Source organism: Dermochelys coriacea, chromosome 11, assembly GCF_009764565.3.
Source record: "Dermochelys coriacea isolate rDerCor1 chromosome 11, rDerCor1.pri.v4, whole genome shotgun sequence".
Lineage (NCBI taxonomy): Eukaryota > Metazoa > Chordata > Testudines > Dermochelyidae > Dermochelys > Dermochelys coriacea.
Window position 1 is genome coordinate 44,083,550 of NC_050078.2, and position 21,252 is coordinate 44,104,801.

Consider the following 21,252-nt stretch of genomic DNA (forward strand, 5'->3'; position numbering starts at 1 on the left):
CATTAAAATCACAAATGAGTTTGATTCCCCATAGTTTAAATTCCAGGGTATTACTAATTAAGAGGTCTCTTGGTTTTTGGTACAGTTTCTCTCCCTCTCTCTCCCTCTCTATGTGAAACTTGCAAGCTGCTAATTGTGTTAGTACATTCTAAGACAGAGTCTGTTCTCAAAGCAATTCTTTGTAACAATAACTACTCACACAGAGAGAGACTCAAAGCAATACTCTGTAACAACAGAAACAGCACCAGAGACTCCCCGCCCTTTTGTTGTATTCATCTCGCTTTAACAATTGTGATTAAAATAGAGATAGAGGATGTATGTGGATGGATGCTTGGTGTGGATAATAACTGAATGATCAGGGAGGTGCCAGCCTAAGAATCCAGTGTCCATCGGCTGAAGAAGGCGTCAAGTGGAAATAACTAGAGGACCCCCGGAGGGCAGACTGGAATCCACCCAACAACCTCAAGGATGGGAGAACCAAAGAACAAGATAACATCTGGCAGCACGGAGCCATCAGGAATGTGCCATCTGCTGATGGATTCAGCAACAGCATGATGAAGCAATTCCCATAGACTGGCATAGGAAGAAATTCCTATAAAAATGGACTCTAGAAAGTGAGAACTTTGGGGTCTGATTCTGCAAACCAACTTCCAGGATCATCAGATGAGCATCTGACAAGGCCCAGCTCCCTCCTCATGTCCAGGCCACCTGCCAGTGGCTTGGCATGAGCAACTCTAAGGCTAGTAACTATGATAACAACCTTGCAGAACCTGTGTGTGTGTGTGTGTGTGAATGAATGAATGTGTGAATAAAGATGAAATTGAATGGAATGTTATAACTATAACTACCTGCTTACTATGATTCTTTCTGTATTCACAATAAATGTGGCATTTTGCCTTTTCCCCTTTAATAAGGTCCTGCTGGTTTTTATTTTATTGGTATAACACATTACATTTCTTAGCTTTCCCAAGAAGTTACTCAGTAAAGAGGGCCCCAGGGTATTATCTTGGTAATTTTAGAAGAGGCGATTTAAAAAAAAACAAAATAAAAATAGTCAAATATGCTCCAGTGCATACTGTGTGCTGAGCAATCTGAAGAGATGAAGTACAGTTTATCATTCTTATGCCAAAGACAAGCAGTTGTGCACACACGTAAGAATATGTTTTTGAGGGTGAAAAAAGTGCTATATTAGAAAGAATACCATTTTAAAATTATGATTGCTTTAAAATGTTCATATATTCTACGTCTCCGTTTGTGAGTACTGGTTTCCTATTATGCATTCATGTAAATGTAATCATGACTAAGAATTTTTTACATTAGTAATAAAAATGAAATTTGATCGTTTTCATTAACAGGACCCTCTATTATTAGCCAATCATTTTGTCATGGCAATTCCAATTAACTCTAACTGCCCTAGCAATATAGCAGCCATAAAACATGGCTTTTTCACGTGTGCACTTAAATAGAATCAGCCCAGCATAGTTTATTTTCTAGAAATGTATTAGAAGCAGAGGATTTTTTTCTGTCAAGGAACGTGTCATAACTTCTCAGAGGATATCGACTTTTTTAAAGTACTGCCTATCCTCTGCATTACCATACTTCATGCATTCCCATCAAGATAGTGGGTACAGTATCTCATACTTAATCACTTGCCCACATGCTTGAATACCTGCAATATTTCAGCAGACTGGTGAATGGTAATTTCTTGAGGGCTCTGTGTGAGTTGTATCCATTTGAACATGCACGGGCTGAAATTGTGGAAAAGCAGCATCACTTGCCCCATAACCTCAGCCGTGCTGAACACAGCACCATCAACAGCCTCAGGAACAACTCTGACATCATAATCAAAAAGGCTGACAAAGGAGGTGCTGTTGTCATCATGAATAAGTTGGAATATGAACAAGAGGCTGCTAGGCAGCTCTCTAACTCAACATTCTACAGGCCATTATCCTCTGATCCCACTGAGGATTACCAAAAGAAACTATACCATCTGCTCAAGAAAATCCCCAAAAAAGCACAGGAACAGATCTGTACAGACACATGCCTAGAACCCCAACCAGGGGTATTCTTTTTGCTACCCAAGATCCATAAACCTGGAAATCCTGGATGCCCCATCATCTCAGGCATTGGCACCCTAACAGCAGGATTGTCTGACTATGTGGACTCTCTCCTCAGGCCCTACTCTACCAGCACTCCCAGCTATCTTCGAGACACCACTGACTTCCTGAGGAAACTACAATCCATCGGTGATCTTCCAGAAAACACCATCCTGGCCACTATGGATGCAGAAGCCCTCTACACAGACATTCTACACAAAGATGGACTACAAGCTATCAGGAACAGTATCCATGACGATGTCCCGGCAAACCTGGTGGCTGAACTTTGTGACTTTGTCCTCACCCACAACTATTACACATTTGGGGACAATGTATACCTTCAAGTCAGCGGCGCTGCGATGGGTACCCGCATGGCCCCACAGTATGCCAACATTTTTATGGCTGACTTAGAACAACGCTTCCTTAGCTCTCATCCCCTAACGCCCCTACTCTACTTGCGCTACATTGATGACATCTTCATCATCTGGACCCATGGAAAAGAAGCCCTTGAGGAATTCCACCATGATTTCAACAATTTCCATCCCACCATCAACCTCAGCCTGGACCAATCCACACAAGCAGTCCATTTCCTGGACACTACTGTGCTAATAAGCGATGGTCAGATAAACACCACCCTATACCGGAAACCTACTGACCACTATACTTACCTACATGCCTCCAGCTTCCATCCAGGACACACCACACGATCCATTGTCTACAGCCAAGCTCTACGATATAACCACATTTGCTCCAACCCCTCAGACAGAGACAAACACCTACAAGATCTCTATCAAGCATTCTTAAAACTACAATACCCACCTGCTGAAGTGAAAAAACAGATTGACAGAGCCAGAAGAGTACCCAGAAGTCTCCTACAACAGGACAGGCCCAACAAAGAAAATAAGACCGCCACTAGCCATCATCTTCAGCCCCCAACTAAAACCTCTCCAGCTCATCATCAAAGATCTACAACCTATCCTGAAAGACAATCCCCCACTCTCACGGATCTTGGGAGACAGACCAGTCCTCGCTTGGAGACAGCCCCCCAACCTGAAGCAAATACTCACCAGCAACCCCACAACAAAAACACTAACCCAGGAACCTATCCTTGCAACAAGGCCGATGCCAACTGTGCCCACATATCTATTCAGGGGACACCATTATAGGACCTAATCACATCAGCCACGCCATCAGGGGCTCGTTCACCTGCGCATCTACCAATGTGATATATGCCATCATTTGCCAGCAATGCCCTTCTGCTATGTACATTGGCCAAAATGGGCAGTCTCTATGCAAAAGAATAAATGGACACACATCTGACATCAGGAATCATAACACTCAGAAACCAGTAGGAGAACACTTCACTTCAATCTCTGGTCACTCAGTAACAGACTTAAAGGTGGCAATTTTGCAACAGAAAAGCTTCAAGAACAGACTCCGAGAAACTTCCTAACGCGAATTATTTGCAAACTTGATTCCATTAATTTGGGATTGAATAGAGACTGGGAGTGGCTGGGTCATTACACAGATTGAATCTATTTCCCCATGTTAAGTATCCTCACACCTTCTTGTCAACTGTCTGAAATGGGCCATCTTGATTATCACTACAAAAGCTTTTTTTTTCTCCTGCTGATAATAGCTCATCTTAATTAATTAGCCTCTTAGAGTTGGTATGGCAACCTCCACTTTTTCATGTTCTCTGTATATATGTGTGTGTGTGTGTGTGTGTGTATCTTCTTACTATATGTTCCATTCTATGCAAGTGATGAAGTGGGCTGTAGCTAATGAAAGCTTATGCTCAAATAAATTTCTTAGTCTCTAAGGTGCCACGAGTACTCTTGTTCATTTGAACATGCTGAGTATAGTCTGCTGCTCTAATGCACTAATGATTAAATATAAAATGATGATCAAATCACTTATGTGGAGTAAGAAGCTTTTTATGGTAATGTTGGCTGTGCAATGCTAAAACCATTCACTTACACTTTTCTCTTTTGAATATACAAGATATTGCTGCTGTAAGCTAGAGGAAAAATAACATTTTTCTGTAGCTTTATGAATTGTAAGTATAAATGTTTCATGCATGGCAGATAGTGCGTATGTAAACCGATTATAGTAATGCAAACCTATCTCTGAAATACATCCAACAGTATATTCTCCCATAGATATGAAAGAGACCATATACAGACTAATCCTGAATCAATCACAAAATAGCTATAAGGATAGTAAATGAGTTCTTATAGCATTGGAAAGTTTTAGGAGCCCAGCTCTGAAATGGTGTAAAATATTAATCTCTTAACTCAATCTGTTTTTGTGAGATATCAGATGCTGAAATCATCTAGAAAGACTATTGCAAAGATGGACAAAGAGTAGGGGGAAAGAAAACCTTTCCCAAGCACTGGTTCTAGACCAAGGATTGCTAATTGCTCATGTGCTGTACCCAGATTCTTAGGGCATGGCTACACTTGCAAATGTAGAGTGCTTTGAGTTAAACCAGCCTTCGTAGAGCGCAGTAGGGAAAGCGCTGCAGTCTGTCCAGACTGACAGCTTCAAGCGCACTGGTGTGGCCACACTGCGGCACTTGCAGCAGCATTGGGCATGGTGCATTATGGGCAGCTATCCCAGCTTGCAAGTGACTGCAGCTTGCTTTTCAAATGGGGTGGGGTGGGGTGTGATAGCGAGTATGTTGTGTGTATGTGCGGGGAGAGAGAGTGGGTTTTTTGGGGGCTGAGAGCATGTCAGCATGCTGTCTTGTAAGTTCAGACAGCAGCAGACCCCCTTTCACCCCCCGCCTCTCTCTCACACACAATATTCCACGCTAATGGTTGCTTTGTCTCAGAGCATGTAAGCATGCCGGCTGTCAGAAATGGAACTTTCAAAGGGCATATCTGCATTCCAACAGTGATTCAAAAACAATGACAAGAGTGGCCATTTGACTTAAGAGGATTATGGGACGTTTCCAGAGGCTGATCAGAGCACAGTAATGCAACTTCTCATTCACACTGGCGCCGCGGTGCTCCAACAGGGGTGCAGCAAACGTTATTCCACTCGTCGAGGTGGAGTACCAGTAGCACTGTAGCCGTGGAGTCAGAGCGCTCTACGTGCCTTGCCAGTGTGGATGGGTAGTGAGCTAGTGCGCCCAGTGAGCTAGTGCGCCTTTATTGCGCTGTAACTCGCAAGTGTAGCCAAGTCCTTAGTCTAATTGTAGTACTGGGGGAAATTAATAAAGTTTGAAAAACATGCTTCCTCTGCATACATATATTTTACACTCCCAAAAAGTCTACTCCCAGTGAAATAAAGGTGTGTGTAAAAATGAATTGTCTGTCTGCATCTTTTATGTATTAAGATGAACCATGATTTTGCTAATAATAAATATAGAGGACAAAACTTGCCACATAAATTGTTCTTACAGATAAGTTCAAAGTCTAAATAATAATACACCAAGTAAGAAGGCATTTTGTATAACAGAAATATGGGTATATATCATGTTAATAGTTCAAGCTTGTATGTTGCAAAAGTAGTTGTACTTGCTTCAAACTAGCTTTAAGCAGTCTGTGCTGTAGTCAACATCAATGCAAGCTCTTTTAAAGGGGCACTGTCAGGTTAAATGTTGTTTTTTTTTTTTTTTAATAAACAGAACTTTTATAATGCTAATACCACCTTAGGCTAGTGTAGTTTCCATATTTTTATAGCTATGTTTGAGCCGATTGCCTGTCAAATCTCTTCTAGGTCAGAGGAGAAATAATTTACTTTCATTGTTTTGATACCCTGTGCATTTCACTTGAGAGAGTCTTATTTCCTGGTTTAAGAAGTAATACAATTACAGCTCATAAATGTAAAATGCTTCCGTAGTTGTTTCTGGATACATTAAAACTAAGCAATCTTTTTCTAATTGGTATTTACAGTCTCATGTTTTCTGTTAAAGTAACAGCTTCTCATGTCTCTTGAGAGACAAACTTGATTACTTTTAAAAATATAATTATAAAATTAACAGATGAAGGAAAGACAGTAGATATATTTCTGGATGTTAGTAACATTTTATACTCTCTTATTTGGTATGGTCTTATGAAAACTTACTTGCAAAGTTAGGTTTTAGTTTTAAAATGGCTTGAATATGAACAGTGGCCTATGAATTGAAAACTGACCAAAAGACTGCAACAAAGGTTAGTACAAGTCCAAAGTATTTTTAGAGTGAGTGCAGTAATTGCTCTGGGAAAGCATCAAGTTTTTCCCATCTATCTCCCCAATTTCCTCCTTCTGCCCCTTGGGATACATACATGCACCTCCCCATAAAAATCCTGTTTTCTTTTTCCTTTCCTTTCCTCTTTTAAAACTAAAACAAATAGGGTTGTATGTGGGAGAACTGGAACTCTATTGCTGCCATTCCAAGCTTCAGTGCTCTGGGCACTAAACAGGTACCACATACCACTACGCTGTTGGCACATTCCTTAGACTGGCTTTTTAAAATTATAATGAAAGATACAGTAGTGTGTAAAGTTGCAGTGTGTGTGTTGGAGGTGTAGGAAGCAGAGGGATGCAGGGAAGAGAAGGTGTCCATTGGGATTCTATGGGGTTTGATCTTTAAATCCAGTCTTATTTAACATCTTTAACTATTAGAAGGGGGTGTACATAGCCTGTTAATCTGCACATTTAATTTTACTATGAACTGGAAGAAGCTTATAACACTCAAGACAAATAGTGCAAAATGGATCAGAGAAATTAGAAAATAACAAAATGAAATTGCAAAGAATGTAGAGGGGAAAATGTAAGCCTTATGGGGGGGGGGAAATTATTGATAACACAGGTATTGAATTGAAGGGTGAAACCTAATAGATAGAAATGCTGAAAGAGGTGGTAGGCTAATATGTCAAACCGAGGAATATCTTTCTAGCTGTTGTATGGCAAACTGGCATCCCTTCTGGAGTCCATAGGTAGGGATAGGTTTCAGTGGTAGCCGTGTTAGTTTGTATCAGCAAAAAAAAACAAGGAGTCCTTGTGGCACCTTAGAGACTAACACATTTATTTGGGCATAAGCTTTCCTGGGCTAGTACCCACTTCATCAGATGTATGAAGTAAAAGATACAAGAGCAGGCATAAATACATGAAAGGATGTGGGTTGCTTTACCAAGTGTCAGATCAGTCTAACGAGAGAAATCAATTAATAGCAGGATACCAAGGGCGGAGAAATAACTTTTGAAGTGGTTAGAGAGTGGCCCATTACAGACAGTTGACAAGAAGGTGTGAGTAACAGTAGGGAGAAATTAGTATTGGGGAAATTAAGTTTAGGTTTTATAATGATCCAACCACTCCCAGTCTTTATTCAGGACTAATCTGATGGTATCTAGTTTGCAAATTAATTCCAGTTCTGCAGCTTCACATTGGAGTCTGTTTTTGAAGTTTTTTTTGTTGAAGAATTGCCACTTTGAGGTCTGTATTGAGTGACCAGAGAGATTGAAGTGTTCTCCTGCTGGCTTTTGAATGTTATGATTCCTGATGTCAGATTTGTGTCCATTTATTCTTTTGCATAGAGACTGTCCGGTTTGGCCAATGTATATGGCAGAGGGGCATTGTAGGGATGTTGCAAAGGTCTCTGATTTTACTGCACCTAGAATATTGCATTTGTTTTTGGGCACCTTATTACTAGAAAGATATTGACAAGTTGGAAAGAGTTCAGAAAAGAGCGCCCTGCTCGCCTCAAAAAATGATCAGGAGGCTGAAGACACTGATTTCAGAGGAAAGTTTAAAGTACAGTGAATGTAAATAACTTGGATAATAGATGACCAAGTTCCAATTCAGCTAGGTATTTAAGCATTTGAGTAGTCCCATGGATTTCATTGGGACACCTCGCATGCTTAAAGTTACATACATGCCTAAGTACTTTGCTGAATCATAGTAGCTCAAGGAGGGAGGGATAGCTCGGTGGTTTGAGTATTGGCCTGCTAAACCTGGGCTGGAGAGTTCAATCCTTGAAGGGGCCATTTAGGGATCTGGGGGCAAAAAAAATTGGGGATTCGTCATGCTTTGAGCAGAGGGTTGGACTAAATGATCTCTTGAGGTCCCTTCCAACTCTGATATCCTATGATTCTATGATAGTCAAAATGGGTCAGGTGACATAAATCTAAGGCCAGGTCTACACTAAAAAGTTAAGTCAAGCCAGTTATGTCATTCAGGGGCATGAAAATTCCACACCCCTGAGCAACATAGTTAAGCCAATCTAACCACCTTTGTACACAGTGCTAGGTTGACAGAAGAATTTTTTTGTTGACCTAGCTACAGCCTCTTGGGGGTGTGGATTACCTACAGAACCCCAGCCATCGCTGTAGTGAGTGTCTACATTGAAGCGCTGTAGCTGCAGTTCTGCTGCTGTGCCACTGTAGCAGTGCAGGTATAGATGTAGCCTAAGCGTAGTTGAAGGCTGTTCACATAAGGCAGGAAGATGATGTATTTAGAGTGGCATAGGAAGGTATCATGACTCGGGGGGTGCCTGGGGTAGCCCTCACTGGAAATGCCAAGGTCAGGGCAGGCTGCAAAAGAGAGAGCCGATACTCCCAAGACTGGTGGGTAACACTGAAGTTAAACTCCCCAACCAGTCACAAACTGTGCTTCTGATCCCCCATGCTGGTTATCAAGAAGCTAAAAGAGAAATCACGCAGCCCTCTTTATTGCATTCCAGTTCTCTGGCTCCCAATCAACACCTAGCTGCAGTATAGTGAGAAGTTATTTTAAAAACTCTGCTCACATATGCAAAATGTTCTTCAGATCCCAAAGGGTCAGCCATGTTGCCAGGTCAATATTGGGTTGGATCTTGCCCAAAATACCACGCTGCCAGCCAATCCTTTAGTGCCTAAAACTAAAGGTTTATTATATAGAAAAAAGAAAAAACAAGAAGAGAGTTCTTAAATGATAAAGCACTCAAATATGTATAGAGACTATCAAAGTCCATATATCAGGTTCTTAGCAGCATTGGTGACTTTGCTGGTTTGAAAGTCCCTCTGGAACACATCCACAGTTTGCATTGGTCATCCAGTCCTTTGTTCAGAACTTCAGTCTGTAGAAAAGTTACTCCAGAGGTAAGAAGCAGGACTGAAGGCAGAATGGAGAAGATGCAGCTGCCCTTTATAGTCTTTTGCCGTGCAAAAGTATTATTTCCTTTCTAAACACAAGATGCCCAGCACATGGCCTGGAAGCCTTAGGGCAGGTCTACACTACAGCCGGGATTGATGCTCTGAGATCGATCCACCGGCAGTTGATTTAGTGGGTCTAGTAAAGACCCACCAAATTGACTGCAGATCGCTCTCCAGTCAACCCCTGTACTCTACCTTTGACTAGAAGAGTAAGGTAAGTCGACGGGAGATTTTCTCCCATCTATACCCCACGATGTAGACTCCACGGTCACTCAACCTAAGGTATGTCGACTCCAGCTACGTTATTCACCTAAGTATAACTCCAATTTAGTCGACTTATTCCAGCTAAGTCGACCGATTTAGGTTGATGTCCCTTGATCGGCCATCAAGCGGGCTAGGCAGTTCTGATGCCAATCTGTCTGGGGATGTCGCCCAGATGCACAGCACAAGTTTGGGAATACAGATATACCACACATATCTATAACTTACAATACAAAGATGATGCAAACATATAAACAAGATTATTATACTTGGTAAATTATAACATTTTCACAGATACCTTATGTGACACATCTGGCGCACACATTGCAGTTTTAGAGTATTGGTATTCATGATATCCTAAAGTGACCCTCAGATTCCATACAGAGTCACAGGTATAACTAGGAGTTATGGAATTTCTTTGAGAGGGAGGATTTGGCACGAATATTAGGAACAAGTAATAGTATGTCATTTCTAGAGGATTTTCTTCATAAGTCCTCTTAAGTTGCCTAACCCTTTGTCCTCACTCTCAGGAAAATATATAGATTTGTTTTAGGAGCTGCATTTATTTATTTATTTTATTTATTTTATTTATTTATTTTAATTTTGACCTGGTTTTAACCTGACTGGTTTTAGGTCTTCAGTCTTCATCCTGTCAGATACTCCTATGAGGTGCTGAGCACCCTCAATACCTATTGACTTCAAGTGAGAGATGTGGGTACTCGGCTCTAGTCAAAAGTTTTCAGTGCTTTGTAGGGTCAATGCCCTACCCTTGCAGTAAATGCCAGCTAGAACACACAGTTCAAATAAGCTAACTAAAGGTCATACTTATTTAGTCAGTCTTTTTGTAGGATAAAATAGCAAATTCCATCATGTCAAATGGCTGCTAGAGATTCTGCATATGACACTTTTCTACAAGTTGCTGGCCGCTGAATTCCAGAGTTGCTGCTGAAATTGGGTTTTTCCTTTGGCCAGGTTGCTGATCAATATTCACTGAACATACATGATCTATCTGTATTGTACAGTAGAACCTTAGTGTTATGAACACCTCGGGAATGGAGGTTGTTCGTAACTCTGAACAAAACCTTATGATGGTTCTTTCAAAAGTTTACAAGTGAACATTGACTTCATACAGCTTTGAAACTTTATTATGCAGAGGAAAATTCTGCTTTTAATCATCTTAATTTAAATGAAACAGGTGCAGAAACGGTTTCCTTTACTTTGTCAGATTTTTTTTTTAAACTTTCCCTTTATTTTTTAGTAGTTTATATTTAACACAGTACTCTGCCTTTTTTTGTCTCTTCTGCTGCCTGATTGCATACTTCTGGTTCCAAATGAGATGTATGATTGACTGGTCTGTTCATAATTCTGGTGTTCATAACTCTGAAGTTCTACTGTAACTTCTTTGGGGGAAAGAGTTGTGGGAATAGATTTAACCAAATAATGTAATTACTTGGTATATGATTTAATGCATGCACTTCAATTTGAGAACAAATGGTGGGTGTTTGCACAACTATGAATCTTAGGATAACACATTTTTTCCTTAAAGTAATTAGTGTTCATTTTTGGCAGAGCCTTGGAGTTACTGACTCTATGAACTGGTTTTCTTGACCCTTGTTAGCCTACAACATTAGGTCAATTTTATGAAATTGATTTGAGTACCTTTTTTAAAATTGATCTGTGTCTTCACATAGGTGGGTTGAATTGGCTGGTGTTCAGGCAGCTAATTCATAACTTAGTTATGCTTCCTTTATTGATCACTACTAATGGATAAGATGTCTTTGAACTGCTTTGGTTCCAATTTGACTGCAGAATCATTGCATTAATCAAGGTTTATTCCTACACTTTTATCTTAAGGGAGATTAAAAAAATCAATAACCAGCATTTCCATATTTATACTGAATTAGACCCATTGGCACCCCCAAAACTTAAAATGTTTGCTATTCCATTATGAAAGGAGAATACACTGGTAATCTGCCTCCTTTTGTTGTATTTCAGCTAGGAAAGAGACTGACAATGGGGTTTTCTTTGGAATGTCTAAAGGTAGAAGATACTGACTGCTAAGCAGCTTTTTCCTGTGCCTCCAGTCTCAACTTGAAATTGGGTAGATCACAAATGGTCTGTTTTACTATTAGGTGTCAGTGTGATTGAATGTGGAAAGGTTTGTGAGCGAATACTTGGATATTAAGATTGGTAGGTGTGGCAATTGCCCAAATTTACAATTCCATTGCTTTTAGTGTTTGCATTGTTGTGATGAAATACTCTTGAGAAACCTTCGAGAATAGTATACAAGTTCACTTATCTTACCAGGTGCAGTGTCTAAACAGCAAGGTGAATTAAGGACAGCATTTCTGGTCTTAATTCAGAATAGTCTGCCTCTTAGCTAGTTTAAGACAGGCTTTACCATTATGTGAACCTAAATTCTTATGTCTAATTGTTAACGTACAGATGCTTTTCTTTTTCCTACTTTTTATGCAAATTAAATTTTGTAGTATACCATGAGAATATGGTAAAAATAGAGAAATGAAACTAATTCATGTAGCCGCCACTTCACAGAGAAGGAACATTTCTTTTCTGTGCACATCCTTTCTTCATTTGAGATCTATGTACATTACGTGGCATTTTAGAAAACTATACTGGGTGAATGGACCAAAATGACCAAGGGCTAGATTCTGTCCTCAATTACATAATTGCATGCAGTGAATCACGTGAACTAATTTGGTAGCCCATTAAATAACTGTTCTTTTTAGAAGTAGAAGAAAGAAAACCAAGTGCAAATTTAGTGTCATAGTGGAAATATCAGAGAGTTAGTTTGTAGGCATTGGGGGCAGGTATTGTCTTTATTTGCATCTTATTTGGCACAGAGTATATATAGTATAATCACTTAACAAGTAATGAATGTGCCAGAGGACAGTGCTGTGGTTAATTCTTTACCTTGATTGTAGATGGAGCTGAACTAGTGTGTAAGTAGGCATTATCATAAATATTGAATAAAACATTACTTTTTAAATTATATTTTGTTGTTCTGCGGTGTTCCTAGAAGCAGGGAACAAGTAATTTTCAAGTTGGATGTATTTGGTAACAAAATACCTTCTCTTCTTACTACCTCTATCTCCTTCTCTGAGGTGAAGGGCTTAAAGGATGGATCTGGAAGTCTCCCAGTGGGTTTAAGACTATTTATTTATTTATCTGTAATATAAAAGAATGGTACAGTTTGGAAGTAAATTTGCTGAATGGGTGGTTGAGCAGCAGGCAAGCCATACCACCATATACTATGTTATCTTACATTAGTTATATCCTGTGGAATTTTGCAAGCAAAATCGTAAAATGGTGGCCTAGCACATATTATACCTCACTAAAGTCTTGAAAGCCTATTTAATATCTTGTAGTTTCTTAGTCAGTTTCTTATTTTTTTTTAAAGCAATAAACGTAAATGAATAATTGTAAATAGTTTATGGAAGAGAATTGCTGCTAATGCTGCATGGATGAATTATTTCCGTTCCCTTCCCCATTCTGTGTCAATACCATTCTGCTGGAAATTTTCACACTCGCTCATGATTGCCAGACTGGAAATCCAGTGGCTATTTCTCTAATGTCGTGAGAGACTTCAAAAATTAAAACAATTGCATTAAAAATTAACAGTCTAGAAAGGGGAATTCTTGATGCTGAGGCACTGGACTGGAACTTGGTGGGTTTGAATTCAGTCTTTTGCTTTTCCAGACATTTTGGGTGAACTTGGTTGAGTCACCTCACCTGATCTCTTTAGCTGCAGTTCACTTTTGTGCAGAGAGCCTCTGCAAGGCCTGTATATCACTGACGGCCCACTTCAGATCTGTTTGAAAGCTTAATTGGGAACTGAGCAGGTGCATAGGCTTTGTGTGGGCTCTCTGAACAGAGGTGAATTTCATTCTCTTGTGCCTGAATTCCCTGTCTGTACAATGGGGATAATACTTCCCTATCTGACAGGAGAGTTTTGAATATATTTACACAAGTGCTTGTGAGATGCTCCTGCTAGGATGATGGGACAGGGCATGTAAGTGCCTAGACAGATAAACTGAACTAAAAATCAGAAGTCACTAGAAATGATCGTTTTAAATCTAATGACAAATTGGTTAGCTGAACCAGTCAGTAATGCTTCAGGAGTAAAATATTCCATTACTAAATCTGAAAAGTGCACCTTATGCAATATTTTCCCAGCAACAAAGAATTTGACAGGACTTTCATGTCACATTGATTTATATGGAACCTTGTTTCTATCAGGAAAAAATGATATCAAGGAATGTCTAGGACAGTATATGACAGAAGAGGAGCTGGGAATTAGCTTAATATATAGCCACTGTCCTTGGTAGTTAAAGCTTCTTGGGTCATATGATGACTTAATTTTCAGGATTTTTTTCTAGAGAATTTAATTTGGTATCAATGAACCCTGCCAATGTCCTGTTAGTTCTATATGCTGCTGTTCTCCAAACCCACCAGTGATGAGTAAACAACTGATATGGTTAATCAAATGCACATGACGTTTAGTAAAGTTTTCAATAACTAAATTTTATATTCAAGTCTTTTTAAAAACTAAAGAAGCTTTTACATGCCAGGTTTAACTACCGTTTAGCTTCTTTGATCACTGCAATGCTCCATCTGCCGAACCATCAGTTTTAGCTCCTCTTTCAAGTCCATATTCCTGAGGTTCAACAATAACTTGCAATCCATAAGGCATAACCAGTCAATTATTTCATACTGTAAGCTAGCGATGAAGATGGTTGTCTGTTCTATTGGATCTGATGCTGCTGAGACACTGTGAAGTTGATCCCCTGCAGAAAACTTTCAAAATTGGGTATATGTCACATTTGTTGCTTTTCCTCTGCCCCATCACTGCCAGGGTGTCCTTAGTTAGCTGGAGAACTAACATCTGGAGACCAAAATAATCTAGTTGCTGAAGGATAAACTGGATTTGACTTCATTAGTGCACAAATGATAAGTTTGTGTAGAGTTATTATAGCATTAATCAATTTGATGGATTGGAAATATGACAGAACTGAAGCAGCGTGTAATATTAGTGCCTATTATTCTACAAATTATGTCTTCACCTATAGAAGCCAGGAGTTGTGCCGTACATTAAAAATACTATACTCTTTTTCTCCTGTTACGGAGACACATGGCATCTCTTTTTTTAAAAATTTTTCCTTGCTGTCATAAAATAAGGGCTCTAGTCTTCCTGAGCAGTAGATTATGGGATTATGACTAGTTTTAAGTAGTCTTTGGGACTCTAATGATACTATTCTGAATTAAATTTCCATCTTTCATGGCTTGTCATTTGTTAGATTTATATTGTGGTATTAAACCTCTGTCCAAAGCAATATATGAAATGACTGCATATAGGGTGCCCACAAGATACAGGGTGAGTAATAGAGTAGTGTATAGGTGTTTAATAACATAATTCTCAGTCAAGTCAATGAGAATTGTGCAGACCTTTGAGAGTGTACCCTTTGTATTGTAGTTTGGCTACTCTTCCAGGACACTTGGCCCAGTGTGCAAGAATCTAAGGTAAATCTTATAAGGTGTTTTTTTTTTTTGGAATATGAGTAACAGAATATGAAGCCTCTTTTTCCAAGTTTGTTGTTTACTATCCTAGGCCAGATTTCAGTGACCAAAAGCTGTTACCATCTGATGAGTAGTCTGTGAGAACTAAATTGATATTCAGTCCAGTTCTTTCAGACAAACGTCCACATCACCCAAGCACCATCACACCTAGCAGAGAGGTAAGCACGGTGGTGGTTGTTGCCCTGGACTGAACACAGACGGTATTACACTCTTATTTCCTTGAAGTAATGACAGGTTTCAGAGTAGCAGCCGTGTTAGTCTGTATTCGCAAAAAGAAAAGGGGTACTTGTGGCACCTTAGAGACTAACAAATTTTATTAGAGCATAAGTTTTCGTGAGCTACAGCTCACTACAGCTCACGAAAGCTTATGCTTTAATAAATTTGTTAGTCTCTAAGGTGCCACAAGTACTCCTTTTCTTTTTCCTTGAAGTAGTTACTGTAGATCAGGGTTTGAGATACATTGGCAATGCAGTGTGGGGAAGTTTGCATTACTATCTGTGCTGTATTTATTCACAGAATAGATGGAGGATTTCTGCCTCCAGAGCCTGGACTGGTGCACAGTCTGTTTAGGATTACGTGAGCACATTTGTGGCTTAAAACAACTATTGCACCTTTCTCCCTGAAGTTATACTGTGCTCGTCCATACACCAGAGGTGGAGCTAAGGGCTATATGTAATGGTTAGCAAAATTAATGTGAAGTCCACAGCTGAGTATACATAGCAGGTTGAAGACGGCAATCCTTTTTTTTTTATGGGATATGATTGACATTTTTGAACAGGACATGCAGGTTGTCACAGCAAAAAATAGGTATCTTCACGTTTGCCCTATATTGTGTGCATATTCAGTGAAGGAGCTTCTTTGGCTTCTTAGCACATCTCCTAATGGAAATATGGTGTCTACATCCAGATCTGTATTGAGATTAGGCTTCATTTTGAGGTCAATTTGGTGCTGAAATCTCACTAGATTTCATCCCCAAATGGTGGAAACCACACAGATCATTTGATTTTGGCAGTACTTCTGCCTCTTAGCATGCAAATAGTAGTTGGTCCATTCACATATAGTGGTCGTGTCACTAAATTTCAACATTTCTATGGGCCTGGACTTCTACTGAATTAAAGAAATGCAATTTAGATACATTATTTTAACAATTGGTGCCAGGTATGCTGTGGTGTTGTCTTATTTTTCTTTAAATAAATAAGAGTGTATTTCATCTCAAGAATTATTATTTCAGGAAACAAACTTTAATGGATGGGTTTAAAAGCAATAAATGCTATAAGAAAACATAAAACACTTTGTCATGACACTTGGATGTGATTAGTTACCTTCTCATGCCCATACTGGTAGACTTTTTGTGCTTGATGTTAGGGTAGTGACCTTTTGCAAGATGGTGTATATATTATTACAAGTTTTACAATCTTGTCTAACTGTCATAAAATATAAAGTTAACAGTGCAGGAGTAGTAGAAAAGAATATTTTAATTATGAAATCATGCAGTATTTTTCTTTAGAGTTCTAAAGACTAACTGATACACCTTTTCTTAGCTAGTGGCAGGCTTCTGTTTTGCTCTACGTACAGTCATTTGTAGACTTGAATGCTTTTTAAAAATATTTTTTATGTGAGTAGAATGAATTTTAATCACAACTAGTAAATTTGATTGAAACAAAAAAACTTGAATTAACACCTTAAAACGGACATCTAAGATGTATTTAACAAAGAAATGTAATAGTTCATTGTAATGTTATCTAACCACTATTAGCAATAGTACATCGGTACTGATGATTATTTATGCTATGCCAGAAATTCACTTGGTACATGATTGATTAAACATACAGATTCTTAGTTGGACTATCTTGCCTTTTTGAACAAATGATGATAGTCTTTCAAAAGAATACTGACAAATATCAACCTCGGTGCTGTCACATATTGTGTGTGGCAAAATAAACGTTTAGTACTACTATCTACTTGATGTGTTGCCTTCTGAAGTGCCGAAACACTTAGCTGAGTGGTTCTGTTATGGGGGTGCTAAATCAAGAACCAGCATTAAAACAGCAGAAAACTTTTTGTCCCAAAGCAAACTCTTAAACTTAGTTTTGTAGGTGCCAGTTGTGCCATCTCTCCTCTGCGTGTCTGTTCTGTTCTTATCAGAATTCTTTATCTTACAGCTTTTAAATTATTTGTCTTGTGAGTGGGCAGAATGGAGCATGGTATGTTTTGATGGTAATGTGTACAAGAACTCTTGCAGTTAGGAAGATATCTGCTACTATGGTTTTAGAGCAGTAAGGTCACCCTTTGGCATAGCTTGAATTTAAGGAATATTGCAGCCTTCGTTTTTGGGAGGAATCAGATTTCTCTCTTCTCCCATCCCTTTCCATTCTCTGGGAAAAGGAGAGCAGTGTGAATAACAGTGGGCCATTTTTAAGGTAGATCAAATTTTGCATTAGTGGCTCTAAAATTCTATTTCTGCTCTAGGTCACATTCATGATCAGTTCACGTCCGCTAGCATATTGTTGGTTGGTTTGCTTAATTATGAATTTCTGTTCTTTCCACAGCTGCAGAACCTTGGCCTGAAAATGCTGCATTGTATCAGCAACTGAAGGGTGGGTACATCATTTTCTGAAATTAATGATTTTATTTTTAAAAACATTAAATATACAGTAATATAATTAACTTCAGGGAAAATAGAAACTGTTAAGAAGAGATTCCTTTGTGTTTGTCTGGTCAGAGGTTTTAGCTAAGCTTGCATCTGCCAATATAAGCCAGCTATTCATGGCCTATAAGATTCTTGGTTTATTATTGACTCATTATATTGGCGGCTGTAGGCAGTGTAAAATGATGTGGTTGCAGGCACCGTTGGCAGATTTACTGCACCAATAGCTGAAGCAGCAGATTTTTGAAGTCTTATGGTAAAGTGGGCTCTCAGTAAAAAGGAACTGTTAAAATGTATAGGCTAGGATGGTTCAGGCTCCCTTTAGCAGCTCTTCATATATCATCAGATCACATTATGGCCCCCATTTGGGGCTCAGCAGCCTGCTACAGTTGTCAGAAGACTGCAAAGTAATGAAGACTAATAGGTAGCAGCCCTAGTCTTCTAAGCATGGAATTTTTATTGCAGCGAACTTGTCATCTTTCTTTTGTGTGACAGACCTAGACACAGTGTGCAATATTAACTGCAAGCTGGTTTTTTGAGGATTCTGAATGCTTTTAGTTTTTAGCTAGAGGAATTATGAAGATGCTATTTTATTTAACTTTGATTAGCAGAGGAATAATTGGCTTAAAATTGAGACACTTATTTTTTTTCTTTTTAAAGTTGAGGTTTCTAATTGTACATCTCTGGTAAAATAAGATAAAGGGGAGGGCATTTCTAGAAGAAATATTCCTGGTATATTTTTGTATTCATATCTCATGTTTCATTGTCCAATAGCATAACATAAAACTAATCTAATGGTGCATATATTCTCTGTTGAAGTATTTGCCCTTTTAATTTATATACAAGAGATTTAACACAGAATGTTATGCAGTTACACATCAATAACTAAAGAAGAACTATTTCTTGTAATTATATTCTTTCATTTTCTTTCTACAGAGGAGCAAATTTTGCTTTCTGACAATGCATCTTCTCTTGCTGTTCAGGTAAAGCATCATCTTTTTTAAACTAGAGAGATGTTAAATTTAAAATATTTCTTGGAAGGATTAAATCCTAAGTAAATTACATAAAAAATTACATATTCAAATGACATATTTAGAAATTTTCTAAGTACTTTGTAGATTTAACATTTTATGTTCCTGGACACAACATACTTTTCCAAGTTGAAATTATTCCATTTAGTCTTTATCATTGAGGTATTACTGATTTTGTTTTTAAGTTTCATAATATTAGTGCCTATGCATCTGTTAATATTTACATCTGTCTACCTATTTATAATCGGAATTGGACGCACTACTGGCAGCTCATATTTGACCTTTGTTGTTGTCTTTCCAGCTGTCGCCCACCTTCTGGGTTGTTTAGGGTAAGATGTCCTCCCAAAGACCACTCATATGCGTATTGGTTACATTATCCTCAAAGCCAATAACCCCAAAACGCAAGGAATCCAGATCCACTGTATGTAAAGAGTTAGAATCCACTGTATATTTGTACACTCCAGTGTGTGTTAGAGGTAGTCCATATAATTGACAAATTTAAGGCTCTAATTTGCTTAAAAGTGCCTTTGTGACTGGAAAGTCCATGTAAACTCCATTAACCTGTTAAGTTCAGTGACCCCAGAGGCTTCTCTTTATTCTGAGGGGATACTTGCTCCCAGTGGTAGAGAGGGACTGGCTGGCAAGAAAAGTTCCTCATCCTCCAAAACAACTCTAGTATTGGCTGTGGAAGAGGGTTGATTTATTCCCTCACTTCTACTTGTTCCCCCTATGTGGTGTAGTTAATATAACCCTTATGTATCCCAGAAGGCTGCATCTCTTTTGGTCAGAATGGGACCATTAGAGATATCATGTAAAAGGTCCACTAACCTGTATTTTGTAAAAATGCCAATCAAAAGTTCAGGATTCTATGGTCACTCTAGTAATCCTCTATGGACCCTATTCGGTCCAAGATATATAATATATTTTTTGCTGAGAGTCTGGAAAATATCAGTGTTCCTTTGGTAGCCCCGCCCCTTCCAAAGTATCTTGTTTCGTTGATAGGTGGACAAGTTTTCCATTTATTTTGAAAAGCAGATGCTAGTGTTTTACCCTTCTCTCTCTGTGGTGTAGTATGTTTTAAATAATTCCTTACAGTGGAAATAAATAAGGAGTTTTGTTGAGCATTTGATTTCAGTGTTAGCTTTAGCTCCAGAAACCCTTACTTATAGAGTTCTCATGAATCTTCTATCCATCCATCAGGGTTACAGGTGTGGTTTTGGTTTCTTTCCAAACAAAACAGAAGTTTCCTTTTCTAATGTAGCATTTTGCTTGACCATTCCAATTCTATTGTTATCCTGTACATGTCACTTAGATGATATATTAACCATAATATATTAAAAATGCCTGTTTTTCTTCAATATTCTTTGGCTTGACAGCTGATAGTAGCCATGACTATAAATATGACTTTGGCAGATATCTGATTTAAACTTTATGGAACAATTTTATTCTGTATGGGGGAATGATATCAGTTTAGAAGAATCTGTATTAAGAACACAATTGTGATCTCAAAAACAAAACAAAAAAAAAAGAGGAGTTGTCCACAAAATATAAATATTAGGATGTGTAATTTAAAAAAAAAAAAAACTTAATCATCAGGCAGTTTTAAAATTAGCTCACCTGGCATACATTGAATTAGGCAACATCAAAAACGGGAACAGTTGTATCTTTTTCTGACGAATTGTGTGTGTGTTTTTAAGGAGGGGTGGATAGGCATTTGTTGGGGTAGGAAGAGAGGAAGCCAATACCTGGGACTTCTTTCCTCAATATATTCTTATACAAGCTGCCTTTCTTTTTCTCTCCAGTATCTCTCAGCCACTGACCTATGGTACGTGGATTTCCCTTAGACGTAGCACACAGGTTGTTCATTGCTTCTTTGGGCTTCCGCATGGTGAAGATGTCTTGGAGTTCTGTGCTCCTCTGATTAAATGGGGTTTGGTGGGGAGGCTGCTAGGAGATCCTTCAGGAAAGATGATTTAGATAAAACCCTAAACTTGCCATAATTTGGCTGTCACTTGCACCAAATCCTTCTAGAAATCGCCTTTCCATCATAGCACCTCTTTATGATGTCTGCCGTGGCTGGTTCCCAAAGAATAGACAAATAAATTATATATATCTATAAAAGGGCATAACTAATGACTTACTAAGCAATTAGTTAAAATAAAAGCTAACCTCAGTCTTTACAAGTGGTAACACTACCATGCATCTAGCACATGAATGGGAAAACTTTTTGGCCCGAGGGCCACATCTGGGTGGGAAAATTGCATGCAGGACCATGAATGTAGGGCTGGGGCAGGAGGTGGGGATGCGGGAGGGAGTATGGGGTGTGGGAGGGGGTTCGATGTACAAGGGGGCTTAGGGCAGAGGGTTGGGGTACAGGGATGGGTGTGGAGTGCAAGAGGGGGCTTAGGGCAAGGGGTGGGAGTACAAGAAGGATGCAGGGTGTGGCGGGGGCTCAGGGCAGGGGGTTGGGGTGTGGGTGCAGGAGAGGTTTGGGGTGCAGG

The 21,252-nt window shown here is 39.0% G+C and overlaps 1 protein-coding gene across 5 annotated transcripts in view; it reads left to right on the forward strand.

The window, feature by feature from the left end:
* Positions 1–21,252, forward strand: part of MTX2 (metaxin 2) — a 53,413-nt gene that overhangs the window by 5,998 nt on the left and 26,163 nt on the right. For 3 of the 5 annotated variants that reach the window (XM_038422709.2, XM_043505381.1, XM_038422711.2), the window contains exons 2-3: positions 17,623–17,670; positions 18,657–18,703. In XM_038422709.2, the coding sequence (XP_038278637.1) occupies positions 17,623–17,670; positions 18,657–18,703 (95 nt within the window). Of the gene's footprint in view, positions 1–14,999; positions 15,017–17,616; positions 17,671–18,656; positions 18,704–21,252 lie in introns of those variants that run through there. The other 2 variants (XM_043505379.1, XM_038422713.2) reach the window with 2 other exon arrangements.